Source organism: Lutra lutra, chromosome 15 (genome assembly GCF_902655055.1).
Source record: "Lutra lutra chromosome 15, mLutLut1.2, whole genome shotgun sequence".
Classification (NCBI taxonomy): domain Eukaryota; kingdom Metazoa; phylum Chordata; class Mammalia; order Carnivora; family Mustelidae; genus Lutra; species Lutra lutra.
Window position 1 is genome coordinate 44,718,163 of NC_062292.1, and position 23,408 is coordinate 44,741,570.

Sequence of the window (23,408 nt, forward strand, 5' to 3'; positions counted from 1 at the left end):
CTGGTCTGTGTCCCAGAGCACTGCTCATTTTCAGTAAATGACTGATGTGCACTGTGGTTTTTTCTAATCACACATCTCTATTTAAGAGCTGTTTCTTTTCTGGTCACGCTCTGGCCCCTTTCCGTTTCCGAGCGAGGACTGGGTGGGACTCCAGAGGGGACCGCTCTTGGGTGAGATGCATAGGAACCAGCCACCATCTAAATAAACGTCCTCTTTATTTTACCAAATATAATTTATCAGTTACGTTGACATTTGTCAATTCAGTTATAGTAACTATAAATAATTCTCTTAAGACACAGTTCTGTAACTTTTTAAGGATACAAGAGTAAACCAATGTCGCTCCTTGCAGCCAGGCCAAAAGTACATGCAGTTTGTGCAATCAGGGGAAAAGAAACGAATCTTCCACGGAAGTCCACTTCATTTTCTTTTCCCTCTCACCCCGCGGTCCTCCCTCTGCTCACGCACTTGGGGCTGGGGGCGCGCCCGCCTTCCTGCTTCTTCGGCAAAGAAGGAGGCTCCAGAGTCTCCAGGGTGGCCTGGGCTGAACTCCGGAGATGAGGAAGAGGTGATGGACTGGGGCCAGGGCGACAGGAGGATACAGGGGAGCGGCCTCAGGGGCAGGGGAGCTGGTTTTGGTGCCTGTACAAGAGTGTGTGTGCAGCCGTGTTCGCAGGTGGACGGCGAAGCGAAAAGAGGGCCCGAGGGAAGAGTGGCAACAAGCCTGGGCTGGTGTTAATGAACTCTGCCGGCCCCAGCCGCAGCCCTGTGGCCTCTACCTTTCCTTCCAACTTGAAGACTCCAGAAGGTGGCGTGGTTGGAAGTGGAGGGAAAGGACAGACAGTCTCTAGAGGAACCGGCCAAGTTCTGGGGGTGAGGCACAGGGTCAGGAGGAGCCGGGTCACTGCCTAGCCTGCCTCTGGAGGTGGACCTTTTCCGCTACAGAGAGGAGGGTCGATGGCGAGGCTGCGGATGGGGAGCCTAGGGAAAAACCTGCATCCGAACGCTCAGATTCACACGCATGCAAGTGTGGACAGATTTCTCATCTGGTCAGAGCACTGGGTGGGGCGGATGTGGAGGCTCCCGTGTTCCCCGAAGCTTGTGCTGGGCAGAGAAGGGCAGCCGCAGCCGGTGCCGTCCAGCCTACTGGGTCTGAATCCTCTGTCGCGCGGCTGGTGAGGACAGGTGGAGGGAAGAAAAGGTGAGGAAGGGTATAGTTCAAGGAAGCGAGCTGCTGGTGGAGCGACGGGCCTGGGGGCTCTCGTGGGGGTCGGCCTGCACAGAGGGGAGATCGAGAGGCAGAAGCTGGCCTGATGACACAGATGCAGACCCTTCTAGCAAGGAACCTTTCTCTACCAGATTGGTAGGAGCACAAGGCCTTTGTATCTGGGGATGAGGTGAGCTGAGAGCCGGCTCCCTGACCGCTGGCACAGGACCTACCATGCGGCTCAGCGGAAGCCTCAGACCACGCCCGCACGGGACTCCTCTTGGGGAGGCTGTGTACTGGCTGAATGGGTGACTGAGGGCGTGATGGACGAGGGCAGAAGCCAAGACACAGGAAACCTCCACAGCAGGACAGCAGGAGTGATCTCAGGAAGTGATGGGGACTAAGGTGACCACGTGAAACGTCTTCGGTGGCACTGAAACATCGCCGGTTGCCCTCCGCCTCCCAACCATACCCCGCGTCCTTGCTCCCTCTCCCTAATCTCGGAACCCAACCTGGCAAGCTCTGGGAAAGCTAGTGTTGAGAGACAATTAGACATCAAGATTGAACAGAGATAAACAATCGATGCTCTGGGCCCCGGAAGGACATAGGTCTTGGTAAACCTATTGGTGGCCTTGGGTCAACAGAGAGACCAGGCTCCGGTTCATTTCTTCCCACTGTGACAGTCAATGGGAAGAAGATCAAAGGGAGGGGTTCGCCGTGTTTATCAGGCAATCGGGTAAGAGGTGTGTGTACAATTTGAATGGTTAGTCCACCTCAGTCTTTTTTGGGACAGAGGGCCGAGGATAGGGTTAGGGTTACAAGGGGCCAGGAGCAGCTATCTCTTTACTAGTGCTTTGAAGTTGGTCCATTTCTAGAAAAAAGTGTGTGTGTGTTTTAAGGGCTGGCGGGAGAGGGGAATGATACTTATCTCTCTGTTCAATCAAAAAGAAAAAATAAAGAAAAAAAAAAGAGAGAGAGAATACAAAAACAAACCCAAAAAGCCAGAGCCCACGCACAAAGGGTTTCTCATTAGGGCCACGACTGAGTTTGCTAAAGCTAAACCAAACGTCCCCCGACCCCAGATGGAAACCCCGCCTCAGTCCACTCCACCCAGAGGCACCCACCATGAAATTGCACTTGGTGATTGTCTCAAAAATCTACTTGTACTGCTCATCTCAGTCCATCTGTCCTGTCGGAATTCTTGCTATACAAACTTGGCTCAATGTATAAAAATTCCCATTGAAAATAATGAGAATTCGGTATCAAAGTGAAGTCCTAGAAAGAGGTGGGAGTGTGGAGTCGGGTAGGGGAAGGGGAACAAAAGAAAAAAATTTGAACAGAAAGTGCATCGGGCGGGGAGGGGGGGCAAAGGTGGAGTGACCAGGCTAGTCCCCGACATCCGTGTCTCGGTCCCCGATGAGCCAGAGGACATGGAAGCTGAGTGCTAGGAGCCCAGTGCCAAGCAGGTCCCCCAGAGCCGTCAAGTACGGGATGGAGAAGTTGTCTGGGTCCAGGCCCCGGCCCCACATCCAGTGCACCATCCAGTCTGCGATGTACAGGAGAATCAGCACCTGGGGAGACAGACGGGCCGGCCTATTGCCATCCCCTCTCTCCAGGGGGAGCCAGAGGCCACTCAAGAGAGCAACATTCTTTGTAAGCCCGGGCTTGGCGAGCCACAGTCCCTATGCTGCGATAGTTCGTCTTTCCACCCCAACCAGATCTTATGTTCCTCTGTTGCACAGTCACCGCCTGGGGCAAACAGTCCGAGTCCGGGGAAGATACTGCTACTCCCCAGGACCTCCCCCAGTGCCTGCCACAGGGCCCTCTCCAGGGGCCTGGCAGGGGGCTGGGGCCTGGAGCTGACTTTTCACGCAGGGATTTCTCCTCGGAGCAGAATGGAATAAGGACAGTGTTTGAGGCGGCTGCCGGCACAGCTGTCTGAGGAACAGTCGATTATCCCAAGCTAGCGTCCTCCTGGCCCCTTCCATTCTGCTGTTGTGGGCTCAGACAATGCAAGTCTAGTTTAACGTGAGCCCAGCAAAACAGAATTACGAGTAAGTCGGCCGAATAGAAAGCAGAGAGTGCGCATCGACTCAAAAGACATTTTGGATCATCTGCTGCTTTATCTGTGCCCTTGCTTCCCTTCCATGTCTACGGATCAAGCATGATCTCGACTAGACCTCTGCTAGTGGGCCCAGGACCAGTGGCATCAACAACAGCTGGAAGCGGGTTAGGAATGCAGAATCTCGGGGCGCCTGGGGGCTTGGCTGGTTGCATCTCTGCCTTCAGCTCAGGTTATGATCCTGGAGTCCCAAGATCAAGCCCTGTGTTGGGCTCCCTGCTAGGCAGGGAGTCTCCTTCTCCCTCTCCCTCTGCTCCTCCCCAGCTCATGCTCATGCTCTCTCTCTCTCTGTGTCTCTCAAATAAATGAATGAAATCTTTTAAAAAAAAGAAAAAAAAAAGAAAGAAATGCAGAATCTCAAGTCCGCTCTTGATCTCCCAAATCAGAATTTGCACTTTAGCAAGACTCCCATACACTTTGAAGTTGGCAAAGCACTTGATGTGCAATACCAGGGGAGAGTGGGCGAGCCTGCCTCTTCTCTACACCCGACACCAGTCCTGACATCTGGGCTCCTTAAATGACCGCATCTGTGTCAGGGTGAAATGCTTTCTAACGGTAAATCTCCAACGCAGTCATTTGGGAGGGAGGTTTTACTCTTGACTGTACTTTGCAAAAACTGTGGTATGTAAATTCTGCCCTAAGGGGCTCAGGTGCAGGAAATGGAGACCTTGGGCGATCCTGAAGCCAGAACTGATACCTAATTTTAGGCCAGCTTTTCTGATCTCCAGTCTTCTCTCTGAGGCTCTAACACCCCCTGCTGCCCCACCCCCCACCTTGCACACAGCTCCCTGGTGCTCCCATGGCCTGCCCCTGGCCCTGTGTGAGGGCCGGTCCCCCAACGCCTTGCGCCCTTTCCAGCAGCTGCAGAAGAGTCCCAAATAAAGAGTGTGACCAGGACGTTGGGACATGCTCCAGGAAGGGCCTGGTAGCAGCTGTCCGCTCATTCCAGCCTCGTTCCAGAGACACATGGCTGAGCGGAGGGAGCAAAGTGATCAGGAAGCACTCTCCAGGGGACTCAGCACCCCGCTCTGGCCCTCCACAGGCCCAGAGGAGACCGCAGAGGTGAGAACAGGAGCCCAGGGCTAAGCCCCAGCAGCAGACCCTCGGCACCTCCCTGTTACAGCCCCCACCCCACTTTCTCCATGGAGTATACTTAACTCCAGCTTGCAAGGGGGCTGTGGCGACGAGGCAAGAGCCTATGGCTGGTTATCCCTAAGCTGTCCCAACACACAGTTCTTTTAAGGTTTGGGGTGAGGGGCTGGAGGATGAGTGCTCACCTAGAGGGAACTGGTTACGTGAAATGATGTAATCTACAGGGCAGACGAATGGAGCCATAACAAATCTCCTCCTTATGTATCCATGTGGAATGATCTCTAAGATCAACTGTGCTGCGAAAACACAGGCTGTGGACAGTGTGTAGAGTGCGTGATGGGTGTGTTAAAAAAAAAAGGGGAGGAAAACAAGAAAAATTATATGTTTGCTTGTATAAATATAGCAGGAGCTTAAAGGATATACAAGACAGGGACTGCGTGGACGGCTGGGAGGAAGACGCTGGGTGACAGAAAGCTTTCACTGTGAACCTTTAAAAAGTTTTGAATGATGGGACTGTTATTATTACTCAAAAGTCATGTCTATGGAAATTGACAATGTCTAACAGGGTGAGTGTGGCCCCAAGCGGAGCATAGGAGGGGGCTTGTGAGGGGCGAACAGTTCTGTGTCTTCATGGGTGCTGGACGGATGGATCGACACAGTGGACAGAACCGCACAGAATCACACACACATGCGTGCATGCACACGGGTGTGCGTAAAGCCGCTGTCATCTGAGTAAGCCCCATGGACTGTTCCGAGGCTGACTGGCTGGTTCTGCGATGGGGCTGAGCTATGTGAGAGGCTTCCAGTGGGGAAACCGGCTGAAGAGACATTAGGCCTCTGTGTACCTCCTATTTGCAGCCTCTTGTGAATGTATAATTCTTCCAAAATAAGTCGAAAAAAATAATGGGCTAACACTACCAGGGAGAGAGCAGATCGTGTCAAAGAACGGCAAGACCGGGCAGGATCCCGCAGAGGACCCAGCGTGGTGGATCTGACACCGTTTTGAGCTCTGAAACCCTTCATTCAAATGACGTCTTCTCAGGAAGCCCCAGCATGCAAAGCAGCAAGAGGAACTCTGGGGCCAGGCCAGGGTGGGGCGGCCCACCCCGGGCCCACCTGCCTGGCACCCGACAACCACCACCCGCCCACAAACCACTACCTTGGGCCCATTCCTCTCAACTGGCAAATGCATCCCGGAGGCTCAGAGAAGTGAAGCGACTGGGCCCCGAGTCACACAGCATGTGAGTGACCCTGCCAGACCCACATCCGGTTCTCCGGAGCCCCTGTCCTGCGTTTCTTGGCCAGCCAGGCCCAGAGCACGAGGTGACAGAGTGGGTGGCAGGCCCTCCCCGCGCTCCTGCCCGCCTGTACCTGGAGCAGTGCAGCTGTCATGTAGAAGATGATGAAGATGAACGTGAGCGTCGTGTGCCCGCCCTGCATACAGCTGATGGTGTAGAGGAACACCAGGTGTCCTGGAACCACGAGGAGGAAGAGGACTCGGGCCGAGCGAGAATTCACATCTTTGTCCAGGGGAGAGAAAGGGGGAGGAGTGAGGAGGAGGAGCCCTGGCCCCAAGCTGGAGGTGCCCCACTATGCCCCAGGACAGCAGGTGGCTGACAGTCTCTACCTCACCACCCCGAGGTCCCCTGCCCCAATGGCGTCCCCGGAAAGGACAGTCTCCCTGCCTAGGATCTACTCTCCAGAGAGCCAGTGTAGCCCGGCAGAGAGGGAGAAGCGACCTAGCCAGGTCCCAGCTGTTTTTGAAGGGAGGTTCCCTCCCTCACTATCGGCCCCCTCCCTCCAGGGCTGGCACAGACCAGGACGCTGGGACTCTGCCATTACCGGGACTGAAGAAGGTGGTACAAGGACTGGGGCAGCGGCGAGGGGTTTGCTCAGAGTTCTCCCCTGGCATCCCATTCATGTGCAGGAAGGTGGAGATGCGGCTGGCCTGCACTGCCACCAGATTCCCCCCAACACCTGCAGAGGGACAAAAGTGCTTAGATGGGGTGGAGTGAGGAGCGGGGAGGGCGTGACACATTCACGGGTCCCCAGGAGGAAAGTCAGACTCCAAGAAGGAAGACAAAGATTACCGCCCCCCACCCCACCAGGGAGTCTTCTAGTTGCTTCTATCCTCCTCTCTATGGAGACACGGCTGTCCCACGTGCCCCCGGGGTGACTAAGAGTTCAGGAAGGGGCACCCACAGATCTGCCCACTCAGGCAGCCTGACTTCACCAGCATAGCCTGCACACCTGCTGTCCCACCCAGCCGAGGTGACAAGGCCTTGCCCTTGCCTCTCCGAGCCGACCCAGGCATCCCACACTCCTGTGCTGGTTCTAGGAACCAAGTTCAAGTGTCAGGTTTGAGCTCTGGGCTCTGAGGCCTGTCCTAGGAACCGTGTTTGTTGTTTGCCCTCCCAGCCCCGACCTCTTCCCTGCTCTTGCCAGCCTTGCCCGGAGCTCTGAGAGGCTGACTACCCCGTCCCCCAGGCTCCCTAGCAGGCTGCTTCTCCTCCGGTTTGTTCAACAGGAGCCACCAGGACATGCTCTGGGAGGTGGAAGGAGGGCGAGCTCAGGTATTTTTTTTCCTTTATCCCTCTCTTTTTGGCAGTGGCTTATCCCCGTCGGGGGCAGAAGAGTGCTCTCTCTAGGCTCCTGTTAACATTTTGTTCTCCCCTTGACCCTTGAGGATGAGAGCGTCTGGCTGTTGTTCATCTCTGGGTCCTTCCCCCACTCCCCGCTCTGTAAGCTGCCCCTTCGTTCAAGTCTGAGCTATCTGAGCCAGATGCTCTTGCTGCGGGAGTCCTGACTGATACGAAGGCCCCCGCGTTCTCTTCTCCTGCCCCTTTCCTTTTCCCCAGCAGCTGATGCCAAGACCTCACCATTAATCACAGGCGTGAAGACGGCCATCCCTGCAAAGTTGGGGTCAGAGACAGTCTTGTCCAAGATGAGGCCTCCCACACTACAGATGAAGACAAAGTGACACAGAGATCACTGAGACGTTGTATGTCAGTTCCGGGGAGGACAGGCCCATCTGGCCTTGGGGAGCAAGGGGCTCCCAGGGGTCCCTTGTCTCCTTTGCCAGAACCAGTTGCTGCTTATAATATTCAGACTTGGCACAGTGCCCCCCCAGAGCAAACTGGTGGTGTGGGGTCAGGCCCCTGCCACCTGTACCTGCCCCCCGGGGTTGGCGAGAGGAGCCCCGGGTGAGCCGTCCACAAGGACCACTGGTGTTCTGCCCATTAGTCCCCCTTGTGGTAACAGCACTGGGCTCATCCTCAGGAACCACCTCTCTCAAACTCAGCCCCTATGGTTCAGGTGACATTGTTCTAAGGATGGCTAGGCCCCAGCCCCACCCAATCAGAGCAGCACATCCCTGAGGCCAGAGTGAGACAGGGACAGCCATGTGACTGGACGAGAGCCAGTGAAATTCTCTGGCGGGACTCCATGGAACTGTGGACAGACTTCTTCCTGCCGGAGTTAGTTGGAACCTCGAGCCACAGGCCATCACAGGGAAAAGCAGAACCGAGAGACACCACCACAGCCCAGATGGTGGCATCAATAGCCCTGAAACCAGCTGTGCCCTTCTCATGCCTTAAGCCAGTGCATTCTACTTTTCAAGGAAACCCACGTCAGATGGTTTCTGTCACATGTGACAGAAGGCCATGGAGCTGATACACTCTGGAAGGTGTTTCTAGACTCTGTACCACTTTTTCTCTCTCCAGGGCTCACTAGGGCATCTGTGAGTGGGTGTGAGAGGGGGTGAGGGCATGTCCCAAGGGCCCGAGCCTACCTGCTGATGGCCATGGCGATGATGACAGGCTCCCAGCCCGAGTACAACACCTCCCTTGTGGCTGGGCTCCGTCGGGCCAGCACCACCCACACAGGCAGCAGGGCCACGAAGAAGGCACACACCAGGGGGTAGATGTATTGCCAGTCATCTGAGAGAGGCAGAGAAGAGGGAGGTAAGCACTGCATCTGCCCGCTCAGGCCTGCCCCGGCTGGGCCTGACAACGACCCTGCAGATCGGCAGGAACCAAAAACACAACACAACACAACATGCAACGCAACACAACACGGGACCTCATTGATCCTCCCTGCAAGCCTGGGGGTGGGGCGGGGAGCCTTGTCCATTGTGTGGATGAGAAACCAAGCTGAGAGCTCCCCAGGCCTGGGGCTAATCAGGGGCAGAGACCAGCTTCTAACGTCCCCTGCTTGGAGACCCAGAAAGCACCGTCTCCCCGCCCCTTCTCCATGTTGCGGGCAGATTCCAGGCTTCAGCTTCTCTCTTTCAGCCTTTCCCCTTTACTCCTCCAAGGTAAGCAGGAGTCCGCAGGACCAGGCAGGCACAGAGTTCTCAGATCCTTTCCCCTGTGGCCCTGCTGCCTTGTGTGACTTTGAGAGTACTAAGCCTCAGTCTCCAAGCTCGGGTACAAAACTTTGCTCCAACCAGATGGTTAAGAACATAGAGGAAAGCCTTACACATTTGCAAACCCACCGCCGTCTCCCCACATCCCACCCGGGGATCCGCCCTGGTCACACCCCCAGTGGCCTCAGCCTCACCTCGCTCTAGATAGAGTCCCCAGCTGATGCCTGAGAGCAGTGCCAAGGTGATGAGGTCACCCAGGCTGGCGGCAATGGGTGTGGCCACGTTGTCTGGGTTGATGCCAATCTTTCGAGAGCCAATGATGACTCCGATCATGATCATACCTGGGGAGGAAGGGGTGGGGCCGGGCAGCGGAGAAGAGATAAAGGGGTATCAATGAACAAAAGGAGAAATTGGAGGTGCCAGGCCCCGCGACACCTCTGAGGCCGCCCCCCCTCCTCCCCTGCTCCTCCCTTCCTTCCTTACCCAGGACCAGGGAGGCGATGAAGGCCGTGGCCACGCTGCTGGCACAGAGCAGGAAGGCGTGCGGGATACTGAAGTGGCCGTCAGGGATCCAGCCGAAGACAACGGCTGCGATGGATGCCAGGAAGCCCACGACTGTGGCCTGCACCTGAGGCAGGAGTGGTAACTCAGAGGAGCCCAGGGGCCACGGGTTTCCTAGCGCAGGTCGCCCGAGTGCAGGGTCAGCCTTCTGCCTGACTCTTAGCAGCCCCAGGAGGCAGGCTGGGCTGGACTGTGCAGTCCTCCCAGGCCGGAACGATGTCTTTATTTATTTAGTTTCTCCCCAGACACTCGTCCTGGGCAGTGCACCCCGCAGGAGCCCGTCATCCCTCTGGGGATTGGGGTGAGAATCAGCAGAGCCTAAGCCTGCAGTCAGGAGACAAGGCTGGGACTCAAGCGGGGAGACTCCCAGTCTGGAACCCGTGTCGCCTCACGCAGAGATGTGACAACGGTGGTCAAGGACAGTCCAGCACTCCTGAGTCTGGTTTGTGGGAACTCGAGCCCAGAGGACCCCTGCGAGCTGGGCCCTGACATGGGACCTGCTGGGGCCCTCTCCGTCTTGGCCGCTTGCCTGGGAAACTTGGTTCCCTCTGAGAGCCGCTTCGGGAGCGGCCAGCTCGGCAGGATGCTAGCGCCGCACTCACAAGCTGGCTGGGGCTGAGCTCAGGCTTTCAGATTCCTGACCAAGGGGGGAGCTTAGCCCACCCTCTCTAGTCTCTGCTTTCTTACCTGGATGAGGGCCATGTTCCCAGTGATCATGCGCCAGAGCTCCTTGGGTGTGTCCATGTGCCCAATGTTGGCCTGCGAGAGGGAGGGCAAGGGCTGGAGCTCCAGGCTGGAAAAGGCCTGCGGCTCCTTCGTTAGGACCCTGCCCGGATCAGGAGGCAATGCACGGGGTCTAGGACTCGGGGACCGGGACATAACCCCCAGGGAACATGAAGCCGCATCAAGGAGGCCAGAAGGAAGGAGCTAACAAGCCTGAGCTCCTGCAGCTGGGTGGGGGCTGAAAGGAGGCTCCCAAGGCAGCCCCCTCCCGGTCCCCCTCTTTTCAGGACTGCTCCACCCGGCGCACTGCTCATCCCAGGAAGCCCGTGCCCTCGTGGGTCAGAGGGACCCGATCCCTGGCCCTGCAGCCAGCCTGCCGTGCCGGCACAGGTCAGCAGGTCAGGGCAGGTGCTGGTGCGGGGCTGAGTCTGCAAGAGGGTTTGGGAAGCACAGGTGGCCCAGGAGTACGCCGGAAGTCAGGCTGTGAGTGGGGGTGGGGTGGGCGGGCTGGACCAGCTGCTGCTCTCTCTGCTGCCTCCTCTAGACTTGTAGCCACATGGGCCAGCCCTGCCCCCCAGCCCCCCGGGCCCCAGGCCCCACTGAGCTTTTCTGCTTCCCACCTCCCACCCCAGAGCCCTGTACCCGGTTCAGTCTCGGGACTATCATGGCCCATCTACGGGGCTGTGGGCAGGGGGACTGATAAGCAGCCCCCTCTCTGTTCCCTTAGTGAGGAGCAAGCTGCCGCGAGGGAAAGGGAACGGGACGGACGGGGGGGCTGGGAAGGCCTGGCTCTGCTCCTGCCCAGCTGCGGAGCAGGGCTGGAGATCAGAGGAGGCCCCCATCTGTGCAGGTGGAGGGACCAGCGTGATGCTCGAGGGTCAAAGCTGCACAAACAGTCACGAGGCGGGTTGCGGAGCAGGGGGCAAGGCAAGAGCCCAGGGACGGCCGGGACATCCAGAAACCAAGCCTGGGAACCACTCCGGGCAGGGAGCCCCTGCGCAGGAGCAGGACACGCAGGCCGGGATCTCCCCACACCTTCCCACCCCAGCCCCACTCTCCGGGCCTGGGCTCTTGGGAAAGGCCTGCAGTGAGCTCTCAGCCTGGCTCCACGCTGCCCCGAGTCTTCCGTGTGTCCCATGTTTCCCCGCCAGGACACTCACTGCAGTGGACAGCCTCGACGCCAGGGTCATTTCCAGGTTCCCCTTAAGCCCCAGCAGCGCAGGCACCAGGATGAAGACCTCTGTCACCTTCTGGAAGACTTCCCAGTGCTACAAGGTGAAAACAGAACCCAGGAATTTCAGTGCCCCAAAGAGCTGGCATCAGATTGAACAGATAGTCTGGGATCAGGGGCTTGAGGAGGAAGTAGAATCAGAAGTGGAATCAGCAGGGCGTGAGCACGCCGGCTGCCTTTTCGCCAAGAACCCTGGACCCAAACCAAGACCACGGTGCTCCAACAACACAGCCCCCCCCTTCTTGCCACCCAGAAACGGGGAGACACGGAGGTGCTCTTCCAGGCGGGAGACCCTAGCCTGGCTCTTCTCCCTCTGCCTGCTTTCTGGAGCCGACGGACAGGAGGTGGGAACCCACAAGGCCATCACCCCAGGCTAGCTCACACCCCAGAACTCCTTTGTGATCCCCCCTCAAATAGCAATCCCCAACCTCTTTGCCTTCAGCCTAGTTTCTCCGTGGCCTCAGCCTTGGGTGGTGTTGTCTCAGCTGTGAGAGCTGGGCACCATGGGGCTGGGCTGGGGCCGAGGAGATTCGAGTTTGTTTGGTTTCTGTGTCCAAGGGCCTTGGGCCTCAGCCACAGCAACTCTCCTCTCCAATAGGCTCTGAGTTAACACCGGGGCCCCCAGACCTCTGCGTGCTGGCCTGCAAGAGACTTCTTACGCGTCCCCTGCAGTCCCTCACCCCACATAGCTTCCCCGAGTGTACGCCTGCAGGAAGAGCACTGGATTAGGAGTCAGGAGACCTGGGTTCTAGTCCCAGGCCCATCAGGCCCTCTCTCCTACCAGCTCCGTCAGCTGAGAGCCGTTCAGTGCCCACTGCGCGCTAGGCGAATCGATCTCTGTGCATTTGCTCGTTTCGGCAGATCAACAGTCCACTGCCGTGGGGGCTGTTTTGATCCCCATTCTGTGCATAAGGAAAGTGAGTTTCAGAGGACACTGTGCTTGTTCCTGCTAAGGGGGAAAAGCCAAGGAGCCAGGATTGGCTATTTGAAAGCTACTTTAATTGCAAGTGAAACTGAAGACTTGCAAAAAAGCTTGGGATTGTGCCTCCCTGCCGGGGCTGCCGGCCACATGGGTTCCTTTCTTTGTTCTTTATTTGTTTCAGGAATGGAACGCCTTCAGGTTGGGAGGAGGGGGCAGGCAGCCAGGCAGGCGTATGGAGGTTGATGAGGGGGTCAGGAGGCAGAATGCTGTAGGTGTGAGGACACCGGACTGAGAGCGTTGGGTCTCCTACAGAGACCACGGTGATGGGCCTCAGGATATGTCCCAGCGTCTGCCCACACGGACCAGCGTGGGGACCTCAGGCACACTATGGGGACCTCAAGCTCCCGACTATAAAATGTACAATCTGGGGACCATGTCGGAGGGTCCCTAAAGGCAGTTTCAGCATTGACACTCCACAGTTGACACACTGCAAATCAAACCCACAATGAGATTTATCACCTTAGACCCATTAGGATGTTACTACAAAGACACCCCAGGAGATAACAAGTGTCAGCACGGGTATGGAGAACCCAGAACCCTTGTACACTGTTGGTGGGGATGTAGAATGCTACACTATCTATGGGAAACAGGAGGGGGTGTCCCCCCAAGATTAAAAATAGAACTACCATGGACCCAGCAATCTCGCTGCTAGACACATATCCCAAAGAAGGGAAAGCAGAGTCCTGAATTCATGTTTGCTCACCCACCTTCCAGGCAGCATTATTAAGCACAATGGCCAAGACGTATGAGCAACCGAGGCGTGCACGGGTGGATATGGACACACGAAGGGTGGTACACACATCCAGTGGGATCGCATCCGTCCTTCAAAAGGAAGGACATTCTGACCTGCGCTACAGCACGGGTCAACCCGAGGACACTATACTAAAGTGAAATAAGCCAGTCACAAGAAGACAAATACTGTGTGATTCTACTCATGTCAGGTGTCCAAAGTAGTCCAATACACAGAATTGAAAAGTAGAAAGGTTGGTTGCCGGGGGCTGGCAGAGGACTTAGTGTTCAGAGTTTCTGTTTTGCGAGATGAAAAGTTCCGGAGATGTTTCACAACGAGGTGGATATACTTAACACTACTGAACGGTATATTTAAAAATGAGTGAGGTGACAAACTTTGTTAGGCGTTTTAAAAAAAAATAGTAGTAATAACAAAATATGAGCAAGGAATAGCAGAGGGGGCCAGGGCTAGGGCCAGAGACCTGGGGAGCTGAACACCAGGAGCGCCTATAAGGTAAGGATTTCTCTTCTCTTCTCAGAGTGCGTTTAGTTGGGGGCTGTGCCCGTGTGGTGGGGGGATGTCCACACCAGGACTCTGGGGGAAGGGCACATCTCCTTAGGGCTACGATATATGCTGACCTGAGCTCCTGGTCTGGTCCCTCACAGGCGGAGGGCCTAGGACTCACTTCAGGAGACCCCCTCTCCGAGACGAAGGATGGGAAAGAACCCCCTTGCCCTGCTCCCTCTCCCCCAGCAACAGGTGCTGAGCTTTGAGATACCCACAGGAAGAACTAGGCCCTTGCAAATGCTGGAAGGGATGCGAATCCCTTCTCACTCCCCTGGGGTGCCCCGAGAGAAGGCAGTGGAAGTCCTGGAGGAACTCGGGCACTGTTACTCTTAGACACGGCTGGTGCCTACCATTGGGGTTCCAATTCCCTGCAGGCCTGGCCACACTGGGCTTTGTCTCATCCTTTCTCACCTAAACTGGACCAAAACTGGACAAACAGCTCCAGAGAGGGGAAGAATTCCCCTCGGCTCCCCTCCTCTCATGAGGGTGGCTGACAGGGGGCCTTCGAAGCTTCTCTCGGAGCACAGCCTCATACCCCTCCTCCCTGCAGACCACCTGCTCCTCCCAGCTTCCAAGCTACCAGCTTTGTGTAGAGGCGTCTGTGACGAATATGAGCTGGCAGCGTCAAGGAGCCTGGACAGACATACGCTAAGCGTATGCATGGAATATTGTCTCAATTGTTTGTAAGGAACACTGTCTTTGCGATTATTTAAAGACAAAATGTAGGAAGTACAGCTAGGCCCCTCTGGCTGTCCCCATCAGCACTCCCAGAGCCCTCTGCCTCCCAGCACACACGTGAGCAGGACCTAGAAGGTATAGGGTTTCAGCAGTGATGAGCTGGGAGGCAGGCCAGGGGAACAAGGCGCCACAATAGCAGGCCCTGTGCAGAAGTCTTCCCAGCCCACACGGAATTCAGCCCGGGATCTCACACCACCTGACCTCCAGCGCGGGGCTGGCCAATGCCTACACACATTCTCCACCCACAGAACCTTCTCAAAGAGGCAGCTCAGGCGGGGGCAGTGGGAGCTTCTGACACACACACACACACACACACACACACACACACACACACACACAGGGGGCCCCCAGAGGCTGGGGATGTGGAACCGGCCTGGGGGGCAGGGCAGCCCTGAGGTTGAGCGGGTAGTACGTGGCAGGCGAGGCAGTGAGTGTCTCTCTTTCTTCCTTTGGCCTAATTCAGGCCCATCCTGTTCATCCTGGCCGGGGAGTGCCTGCCTGCCCCTGAAGCCGAACCTGTCAGCCAAGCCCACGCCCACGCCTTCCTGCTCTGCTGGGGATAGGAAAGGGCACGTTCCAGGAAACACTGCCCCACTTGGCAGGGGGAGGGCGTCCACAGAGAGCAGTGCTTTGCAGAAACGCCGCTCCTCCTCCCTGCCTTTCTCCATCCTAGAGGGGCCTGAGGTTGGGGGTCAGGGGGCTCTGCTATCCAGGGGTGAGAAATGAGACTGCTCTCCCCATACCCCCATAATCCTGATTCAAAGCGATCACCGTTTTATACCGCAGCAGCCCAGCTGGTACCCCTTCTCTGTCCTTCCCTCTTGCCTCTTCTGTCCCTCACCTCCTCCAGCCCCATATACTGACTCCTGCCTGTTTTGGGAGTGTTCGGCTCTGAGCTCTCCTCCCCACACCCCACATCGGGACAGCAGAAGCAGGGAGGAAAGTCATAGCCAGGAAGAGTTGGAGTCAAGACACTAAGAAGATGAAAATCCCTAGAGGTAAGCTCTGAGCACCAGGCTGTGGGAGGACCCCAGAAGCTGGGCTGGGGTTGATCTTGCGGGGTGAGGACCGAGTCAGATCCCCTGTGTGAGGCTTTCCCCCTCTGCAGGCATCCAAGGAGGAGGGCCTCAGGGTAGCGCCTGGGTATTCAGGGCTGTACAAAGTGTGAGAAAGGAGGTGGTTCAGGAGGACGGGCTCTGAGAGTCCCGTCCAGGAGCGCAGGTGGCCCCGGGAACAGGCCAGCCAGGGGGGACCGCTTTCCCCTCCACTCCACTTTCACCTTGGTGGACTCCTCCATACACACAGCAGGGAAGGGAAGCTGGAGGAGGAGGTGTTTGGGTGAGGGGGTTGTCTCCTTTCCTTGAGATCCTCAGCAAGTGAGTAGTGAGTTAAAATAAGGACCTAGGGGTCCCACCTGTCTTAACACAGCTGGGAATTCCGAGGAAGCAACCTTCCCCAGCCTTCCCCACAACCTCCTGTCTCCCCTATCCATCAAAAGGCTGACAGCAAAGGGGAGTGAGATGCCCCCCAATGTCCTAGGACCAGACTTGGGGGGGCGGGGCCCAGAGCACAGGTGGCAGATCCAGAGCCTACCATGTTCAACCCGCTCCAGTCCCAACGTGGGGCCTGATCCTGCTTTCCTTCCTAAATATCATGGGAGCTGGCAGCCACGGTGGGACCGTGGAGCGGGTGGCAGTCCATTTAGCCTTTTTCTACTTCTGGCTGGTACACCAGCCCCTTATCTCACTGTAGAGGCTGGCTGTGCACGTTGACTGGGCGGAAGGGCAGATAAGAGGCAACACAAATGACCTTCCAGAAAGAGACTGAGTCTTCTGCAGTAGTAGGGAAAGATGGGGGGCCCTGACCAAGGAGACACTGGCACCAACTCAGACTTCTGCTCATTTGCTCTGAGATGCTGGGGACACTCTCTAGCCATCTCCTCCAGATGGCCCCAGTCTCTTAGGCACTCCCAGATTCTGTCTCACTGAAGGCCAGCTTAGCTTATGAAAGGGGGATGCAAGTGTGAATCCCTAGAAATCATCCTTCTCTTCCTGAATCTGAGCTTGTCAACCACCCCTCCCCCGCCCCTGACCTTTGCCTCCCTGGATGTGGAATAAGAATGTCCCTGTGGTCCCATGTCCTGGTCTTTCTGCACCCTCCTCCTCCCCTGATATCACTGTAGCCATCTGCTTCAACCCAGCTGTGGCAGGAAGGCTGGGGGAGGGGTGCAAGGACAAACCAGCCATTGTCATCCATATCCAATGGACCCTAGCTTTAGGGTTGAGCCAAGGGCCACACCGAGGGCAATTGCTGGCCCTCTGTGGGCATGTTGGGCAGGCTCCAAAGGTCCCTACCAATGTCTCTGGCTCATGGGTGTGGAGGGTGGTGGTGGGGGCCAAGAAGCTTCTTCCAGCTCTGGAATTCTCCAAGTATGTGGGAATGGGGGTGAGGTGGGAGACTGCTAAGGACCTTTGCTCTTGTTCACTTTAGAATAGAACTCCAATTGTCCCAGATTCTGATCCACCCTGTTCTTCAAGGGAAGACACAGAGAGCAGACTCCTCCCTAAGTCTTTAACCAATTGGTGAACCATGGACATGGTGTAGGCCATAGAGGTTAACGGCACGGGCTCTGAGTCAAGATGACCAGGGACAAGTTACCCAATCCCTCTAAGCCAAAGGTTCCCTAGCTACAAAATGGGAGATGATTACGTTTCCTCCTCACAGGCCTACCTCCAGAAGGGCCCAACAAATGCTCCCCATTACTGTTATTAGTACCCAGAAAATAAAACAACTGGAACCTGGTGCTATGCCTCTATGTAAGTACCAAACCAGAACTCAAAACTCTTAAGAATGAGAATCAACGTCACAGGAAAGGGATGGAAGAGGCGGAGAAACCGCTACACGCGTCTTATTTCTCCTCCTGCCACCAGCCCCCCTCACTGCCCTAGGAGGTGAAGCAGCCACTAGGGGGAGGGATCCAAGGCCTGCCTTCCCAGCTCCAGCCTGGCTTCCCAATCTCCTTGAGGAACAGCCTGGAAGATAGTAAGTTAGGGGAGAGGGACGGCAGCACATTCTGGCATGACATAAACACCATCCTCATTAGCAACAGGCTTCTCCTAAGGGCTCAAGTTAAAGTGGTCCGGGGGGACACCATTGACAGAACCACCTATAACCAACCACCCTCCGTTCCCTGGGACACCAGCATAGTGACCTCCATCCACCAGCAGGCCTCTCTGAATCACTGCACCGGTAGGGCTGGCTTGGCACTGAGAGGGGATACTGAGTTTCACGTCCTCCTGGGAGATTTCATGGTTAGGGACAAATCAGAAGGTCCTCAGGGCCAAGGCCAGATATCCTCTAGTCTTTGCATTTCTCCAAGTACCTAGGACAGAGCTCAGCACCCAGCAGGAATTTGATACCTGCTAATGATTAACTTTGATAACCCTAGAGTCTTAAGGGAAACTCTATCACGCTTGTCATCCTCAACGTCAAAAACTCTCCCCTGGTAACAAGACTGGAATGATCTCTTGGACCTGAAGGTTCTGGGGGAGTCCTAACCTGCCGTACGTTACATAGCATATTCCTGGCTCTCAGCTTCCAGGTCCTGCCAGTTCCCATCCTTAACTTTACCCAGGAGCCCCACAAAGAGCCCTCTTTGCCTAGGGCAGGTTCATGAAAGACAGGTAAGAAGCAAAGAGAAGAGGGAGTTCTGCTCAGGCCTGGTTACATCCTGTCCCCATTTATGCCCCATAATTAGCACTTCCAGGTCTTGCCATGTCAACCCCCCACCCCACCTCCTGCCCAAATCATGCATCAGATAGCATGTGCCCACCCCCGTTCCCCAAGGAGATCATGCCAAGGTTACAGGCAGATAAGCAACACGGAATGCCTTTAAGAACCTTCCCATTTAATCTGAGACCCTCTTGGCAGCCGAACAAATTCCTGCCCAGCAGGAGGATGGAGGGGAGACTTGAAACTGAACTTTCTACTGTGGCTATCCTTGAAACCCCAAGTGACGGGGTAAGTAAGAAAGCATAAAGAGGAGTCCCATGTAAGTGTCTCCCCTATGGAGCTGGCTCAGGAGGAATGCCCGGGAGGGACAGCAGGCAACCACCTCATTCCATCTCTCCTCCTCCAAGCCTGAGCTCCAGAACAAATTCGGCTTCTGTTAAGCAATGCTGTGCTGACCACCTCCTCAGGGCTACTGGGCTTCCTCGAGGCTTCTGTAGAAAGTAACTAGACCAAGAAGAAATCGAGGACATGATCCAAGGGAAACAGTTCTAGGAAGCAGCAGCTGCTTCTCATAGGGAGGTGGAGAGAAAGCTACAGGAGTCGGTTTCCCAGGAGGAAACGGTAGCCCCAGGCTCATGGTCAAGAGTTGCCCTAGCCAGGTCCTACCTGCACGATGTCCAGCACCATGCCAGCAGCCACAGTCCCGAAGCCTGCCAGGAGGAAGGGGAACAGCACCTGCAGCCCGATGGAAAAGGAGGTCTCCTTGAGTGGGGAGGGCGGTGCGGGGCCACGGTCCGTGCTGACATCATCACTTTCATTGCTCTGGCTCCCGTTCTCCAGCAGGGCGTCCTCCTCCCGGACCCCCTTGGCGTTGGCCCGGGACTCAATCACCACCACCTCCACCCCGGCCCCATCAGGCCCCAGGAACTCGGAGGTCCCGGCCAATGGCTCTCGCCCGGGGCCATCTGAAGAGCAGGGTGAGGGAGCAGGGCCAGTCCCGTTGAGCTGGTGGGTGTCCTTCGGCTCTGGCTTAGAGGACATGACGGGAAGGGAGGAAGGGAAGGGGAACCTTTCCTTTCTCTCGCCCTCTCTTTTTTTCTTTTTTCTTTCTCTCTCCCTAAGTCGGGAAAGCACTTAGTCTTGGGATGAACCCAGGCTTGGGCGCCGCGGGGCCTCTTCCCACGGCTCTCTGCTCCTACCAGGCGCTGCAAAAATGGATTGAGCGACAGGCAGCCCCATCAAGCACTGCAGCCGCGAGCTGGAGGGAAGCAGGAGACCCCCCACCAGACTCCGCAGCCAGCCACCAGGGGTGCAGAGGCCTGACTCCGGCCGGCCAGCGCGCGGCTGCGGGGAAATGTATCTGGCCTCTTATCTTCTTTGGTTCTGAGCAGCAGGTTCCTCAGAGCCGGGGGCATCCAGGGTAGAAGAGCCCAGCCAAGTCGGGGCACCCTCGGAGGTGGCCCTTCTTTCATGAAAAGTAGCCTGAGTTCGAATCCCCCAGAAGGCAGCCTTGGCCTAGGGCTGTGGCTCCCGCTCACGCCTCTGGCTGGGCTCCTTCGGCTTCCCACAGCTCCTCGGGCTCTGCTGGTCCCGGCGCACCGTCTGCTGTCCTTCCCCTTTCCTCCAGAGATTTCCTTCCTTCCTGGGAAGACCTTGTACTGCCCCAAATCCCTGGTCCTTCAAGTCACCGGAATCTGCGTGAAACACCTGGTGTGGGAAGGAAGAAGATAAAAAAGAGAATGTCACGACCCGGCCGAGGACAGTTCATACCCAGACGACTTTCCCACAAGGCAGGCATAAAGGGTTTGCTGATTTCCTCGTTCTTTTCACTAAAACTACCCATTCCTGCCCTGTGACCTCCGCAGGCCCCGCAGGAGCTATCCCTGCCCTCCTCCTGCCCAGCAGCCCACCGCCCCACAGGGGTCACCACTGGTCAACAGCAGCAAGATGAGGCCGGCCTGGGGATTGGGACGATGTGGCGCAAGAGACCCTGACATTGTCTTCTCGGCAACCAGGGGTGGACAGGGATGTCCTCGGGGAGATCCCTTCCTGAATGCTCATTAAAAACTCAGGATTATTTAAGTGTGGTCTCCCAGTGGGGTCAGTCATAAATTCAGTCACAAGCTCCCTGCCACACAGCACAGACACCCCACTGTAGAAAGTGATTGTTTACAGTCACAAGACAGCTGCGCAAGACAAACAGGCAGAATCTGATCATTAAATGAGAGTCTCCAGACCCCCAAACGTCCTAGCCCCCGAGAGGGGGAAAACAAAACAAAACTAGGAGGACTCCCTGGGCAATGGGGCAAGGCTGCCAGACCAAGGCCAAGAGCCAGAGGCCTACCCACTCCTGCCCTTGAGAGTCAGCAGTGTTACAAAAAGCTCAGACGCTGACTGGGATCCAGGCTTCTGTCTCTACTTCTCTCCCCCCTGCTCTTGGCCCTGTGGGTCTGTCAGATAGGACAAGAGAGTTATCTCAGTTTGAAGGGGGAGAGGGCAAAACTATTGGTTATTATGCACACGTTTCAGTTCCCTAGGTTCGCCCTGTTCCCCTGGGTGACTGAGAGTTGGATATAGTGGAATTCTAAAAAACAAAAACAAAAAACAAAAGCAGCAACCCCCCCCCCCAAAAGTAAAACAAAGCAAAAGCAAAGCAAAATACAAAGCAGTATAAGCCAAAATGCACTTGCTCCCAGAGGCCACCGTCTAGATGGAATGGCCCCACTTTTCTTGTTTAAGGAATCCCCAGGCCCTGATCCCACTCTATCCCGTTTCATCAAAATAGTTCTTACGAGGAGAAAAATAAATTTAAAGAGAATTTCTCTAGGCAGGATGAACAAGTACTTAAGTATTCCAGACACACACAATTAGTCAACTCCAGTTTGGGAAAGGGTGATTCAAACTCCAGTAACTGACCCATGGGAATTGTTTTCTCTTTCTATGGGCTCAAGTCACACATCCAGATTCCCTTTTCCAAACTCCTAAAACACAGTCCCGTGGTTCTCTCAAAGACCCTCACGGGAGATCCAGAAACTGCCCTCAAGGCGGGAGAGATGCCCCTATGCCAGCAGCGTCTGCTAGAACTTGACCCTCCCTCCTCCTCCCGTCTTCCTGCCAGGCCACCTAAACTGAAAGGAGGCTCGCAGGAAGAGAAGCCTGTCCCTCACTCCACTCCTTCCACTAAAGACACTCCGGACGGGCCTAAGGCCCTCGGATGAAAGCAGCAAAAGTGAACCAGGATGCCCTGAGGAGGGAACAAAAAAGACCCATTTCAGTATCTGCAAACCCAGGGAGGGGGAGAAGTAACTGGGTGGCCTCCCCCGCCTCTCTCGCATTCAGACTCAGCAAATGCGCTGCGCGCTAGGGCTCCCTCCCTCCGCCACCCACCGCCCCAGACCCCACAGGACTGACCTGCCTCTCGCTTGGGAGGAAGGGGGGCGCCTGGCGAGTGGCAGCAGGGACCCGTGGTCTCGGGGGGTGCAGGGCTCCCCCTCTTCTCATCACTCCTCCTCGGCAGTCCTCCTCGGCCCCCGGCGTGCCCACCCCCCGCACCCCCGGCCAAGGCGAGCGTCCAGCCGCGACACCCGGCTCGCTACATTTCGCCTCTGCGTTACAGCGAGGCCGCCGCTCCGCTTCCACGAGGGGTAGGTGGCCGGGGAGGGCAGGATATACCGCCTCGGGCCCGGGCGGGGGGGACCCGGACGGGGGGACCGCGGGGCTGAACTCACTCGCCCCCAATCGCTTCTTGCCCGCGGACTTGGGCCCGACTGGTTGGCTGCTAGTGGCAAACGTGATCTGGGCAGACTGGGTGGCACCCCCCCTCCATCAAAAATAGGTTCGGGATGGACAACGGCAGCAGCCAATCGGAGGCCGGGGAGGGGGCGGGCTCGGCCTCGGCCCGGCCCCTTTCCTTCGCTTTGTGCCCGGGAGGCGGGGCGCCGGGGAAACGCAGTGCGAGGAGTGACGGGAGCTGCGGGCCCGCGGCCGGTGTCGCGAGCTCGCGGGTCCCCTCGCCCGGCGGCCGGCGACCCGAGGTTCCCGCTGGCCGGCGCTCGCGGCGCAGGGCCACCTCCTCCGGGGCCGCCCCGCCCCGCCCCGCCGTGCCGGGAGCCCCCCTCGCCCTTGAAAGGCGTGTGCGCCTGTGCGCGTTTCCTCGCGCGTCTTGAGTGTTTCCTCCAGCCTGTGGCCTCCGGGAGGACCGGGAAGCGTCGGTGTGGGGCTTGCCAGCTCTGGCCCCGCGAGCTCAAGCAGCCATCCCCGTGCTCCTTCCCGCGCTCGGCACCCGGAGAGAACCGTCCCCACCTCGTTCTTGGACACAGCCCCTCTCTGGTTGGCTCGGCACCTCGCGCTGCCTCCGGATCCCGCCTTCCTCTAAGCAAATGGCTCAGCCCTGACGGAACCGGCCTTAATAACGTCCCAGTTTTGGAAGGGGTGGGGATGGGCGGGCGGGAGGGAAAAGAGGTCAGACTCGCGCCTAGGGTCCCACGGGCACCACCTGAGGGAGGGGCGGGTGGGGGGAGCCTGGCTTCCTCTGACCCACTGATCCTGGTGGCAGCACAGGGGAGAGAAGTCTCCATCCCGGCCTAAACGAAATCCAACTTTCCCTGACGCACCTTGTGGGATCAAAGAGGGGTGTTCCCATCTCGCTTTTTGCCACTTCCTCCCTGGGGTATCTCCACCTTTCCAACGCAAACTCAGTACCAGCTCTCTTTGGGATGTTTTTGTGTAGGGGGTGTGACCTACCCCAGAAAGGAACTGCCACCCCCCAGGTTTTCCCCTCTTGTCAGTGGAACCGGTGATCAGTGGTTCCTTCCTGCCCTCTTCCACTGGGAAAGTGGCTCAGGGGACATCCTAGCGTGACTCCAGACCCCTGGATGCGGTTTGGAATAAAGATGGGCCTGGGGAGAGAACACAGTACTGGGTTTGAAGCTGTTGGCTGCCCCTTCCTCTCTCAGAAACACTTGAAAGCACAAGTACCCTGAGTAGGTAATTCCTTTGGATGCGGTGACCATCATGAACGCCTGGCCCCCTATCCCCCACTCTAGTACTTAGGATTATTTCAGTTTAGCTGATAGGACATTTGCATCAACAGCCTGCCATCTCACAGGATCTCTAGAGGAAATGTCAGTGTCTTAGAACCCCAATTTTGGGGGCACCTGGGTGCCTCAGTCGGTTAAACGTCTGCCTTCAGCTTAGGTCATGATCCCAGGATCCTGGGATAGAGCCCTGAGCAGGCTCCCTGACTTGAAGCTTCCCGAGCATCTCCCTGACTCTCTGCCCCTCCTCCTGCCCCCCACCTCTTTCTGTTAAATAAATAAATAAATAATAAATAAGTAAAATCTTAAAAAAAAAAAAAAAGA

The 23,408-nt window shown here is 56.7% G+C and overlaps 1 protein-coding gene across 2 annotated transcripts; it reads right to left on the minus strand.

The window, feature by feature from the left end:
- Positions 1-198: 198 nt before the first annotated feature.
- SLC41A1 (solute carrier family 41 member 1) lies at positions 199-21,854 on the minus strand. 2 transcript variants are annotated; one of them, XM_047704977.1, is made up of 11 exons: positions 21,460-21,854; positions 18,715-19,755; positions 11,229-11,336; positions 10,033-10,104; positions 9,268-9,412; positions 8,979-9,125; positions 8,209-8,356; positions 7,298-7,377; positions 6,261-6,395; positions 5,790-5,938; positions 199-1,169 (listed from the first exon to the last, which is right to left on the minus strand). In XM_047704977.1, the coding sequence occupies exons 2-11, from the start codon at positions 19,087-19,089 to the stop codon at positions 1,011-1,013; spliced, it is 1,518 nt and encodes a 505-aa protein (XP_047560933.1). In that variant the 5' UTR covers positions 19,090-19,755; positions 21,460-21,854; the 3' UTR covers positions 199-1,010. The 2 variants fall into 2 exon arrangements, with proteins under 2 accessions (XP_047560933.1, XP_047560932.1); XM_047704976.1 differs by lacking the exon at positions 199-1,169 and adding an exon at positions 2,499-2,775 and having other exon boundaries at positions 21,460-21,853.
- Between the last annotated feature and the right edge of the window lie 1,554 nt (positions 21,855-23,408).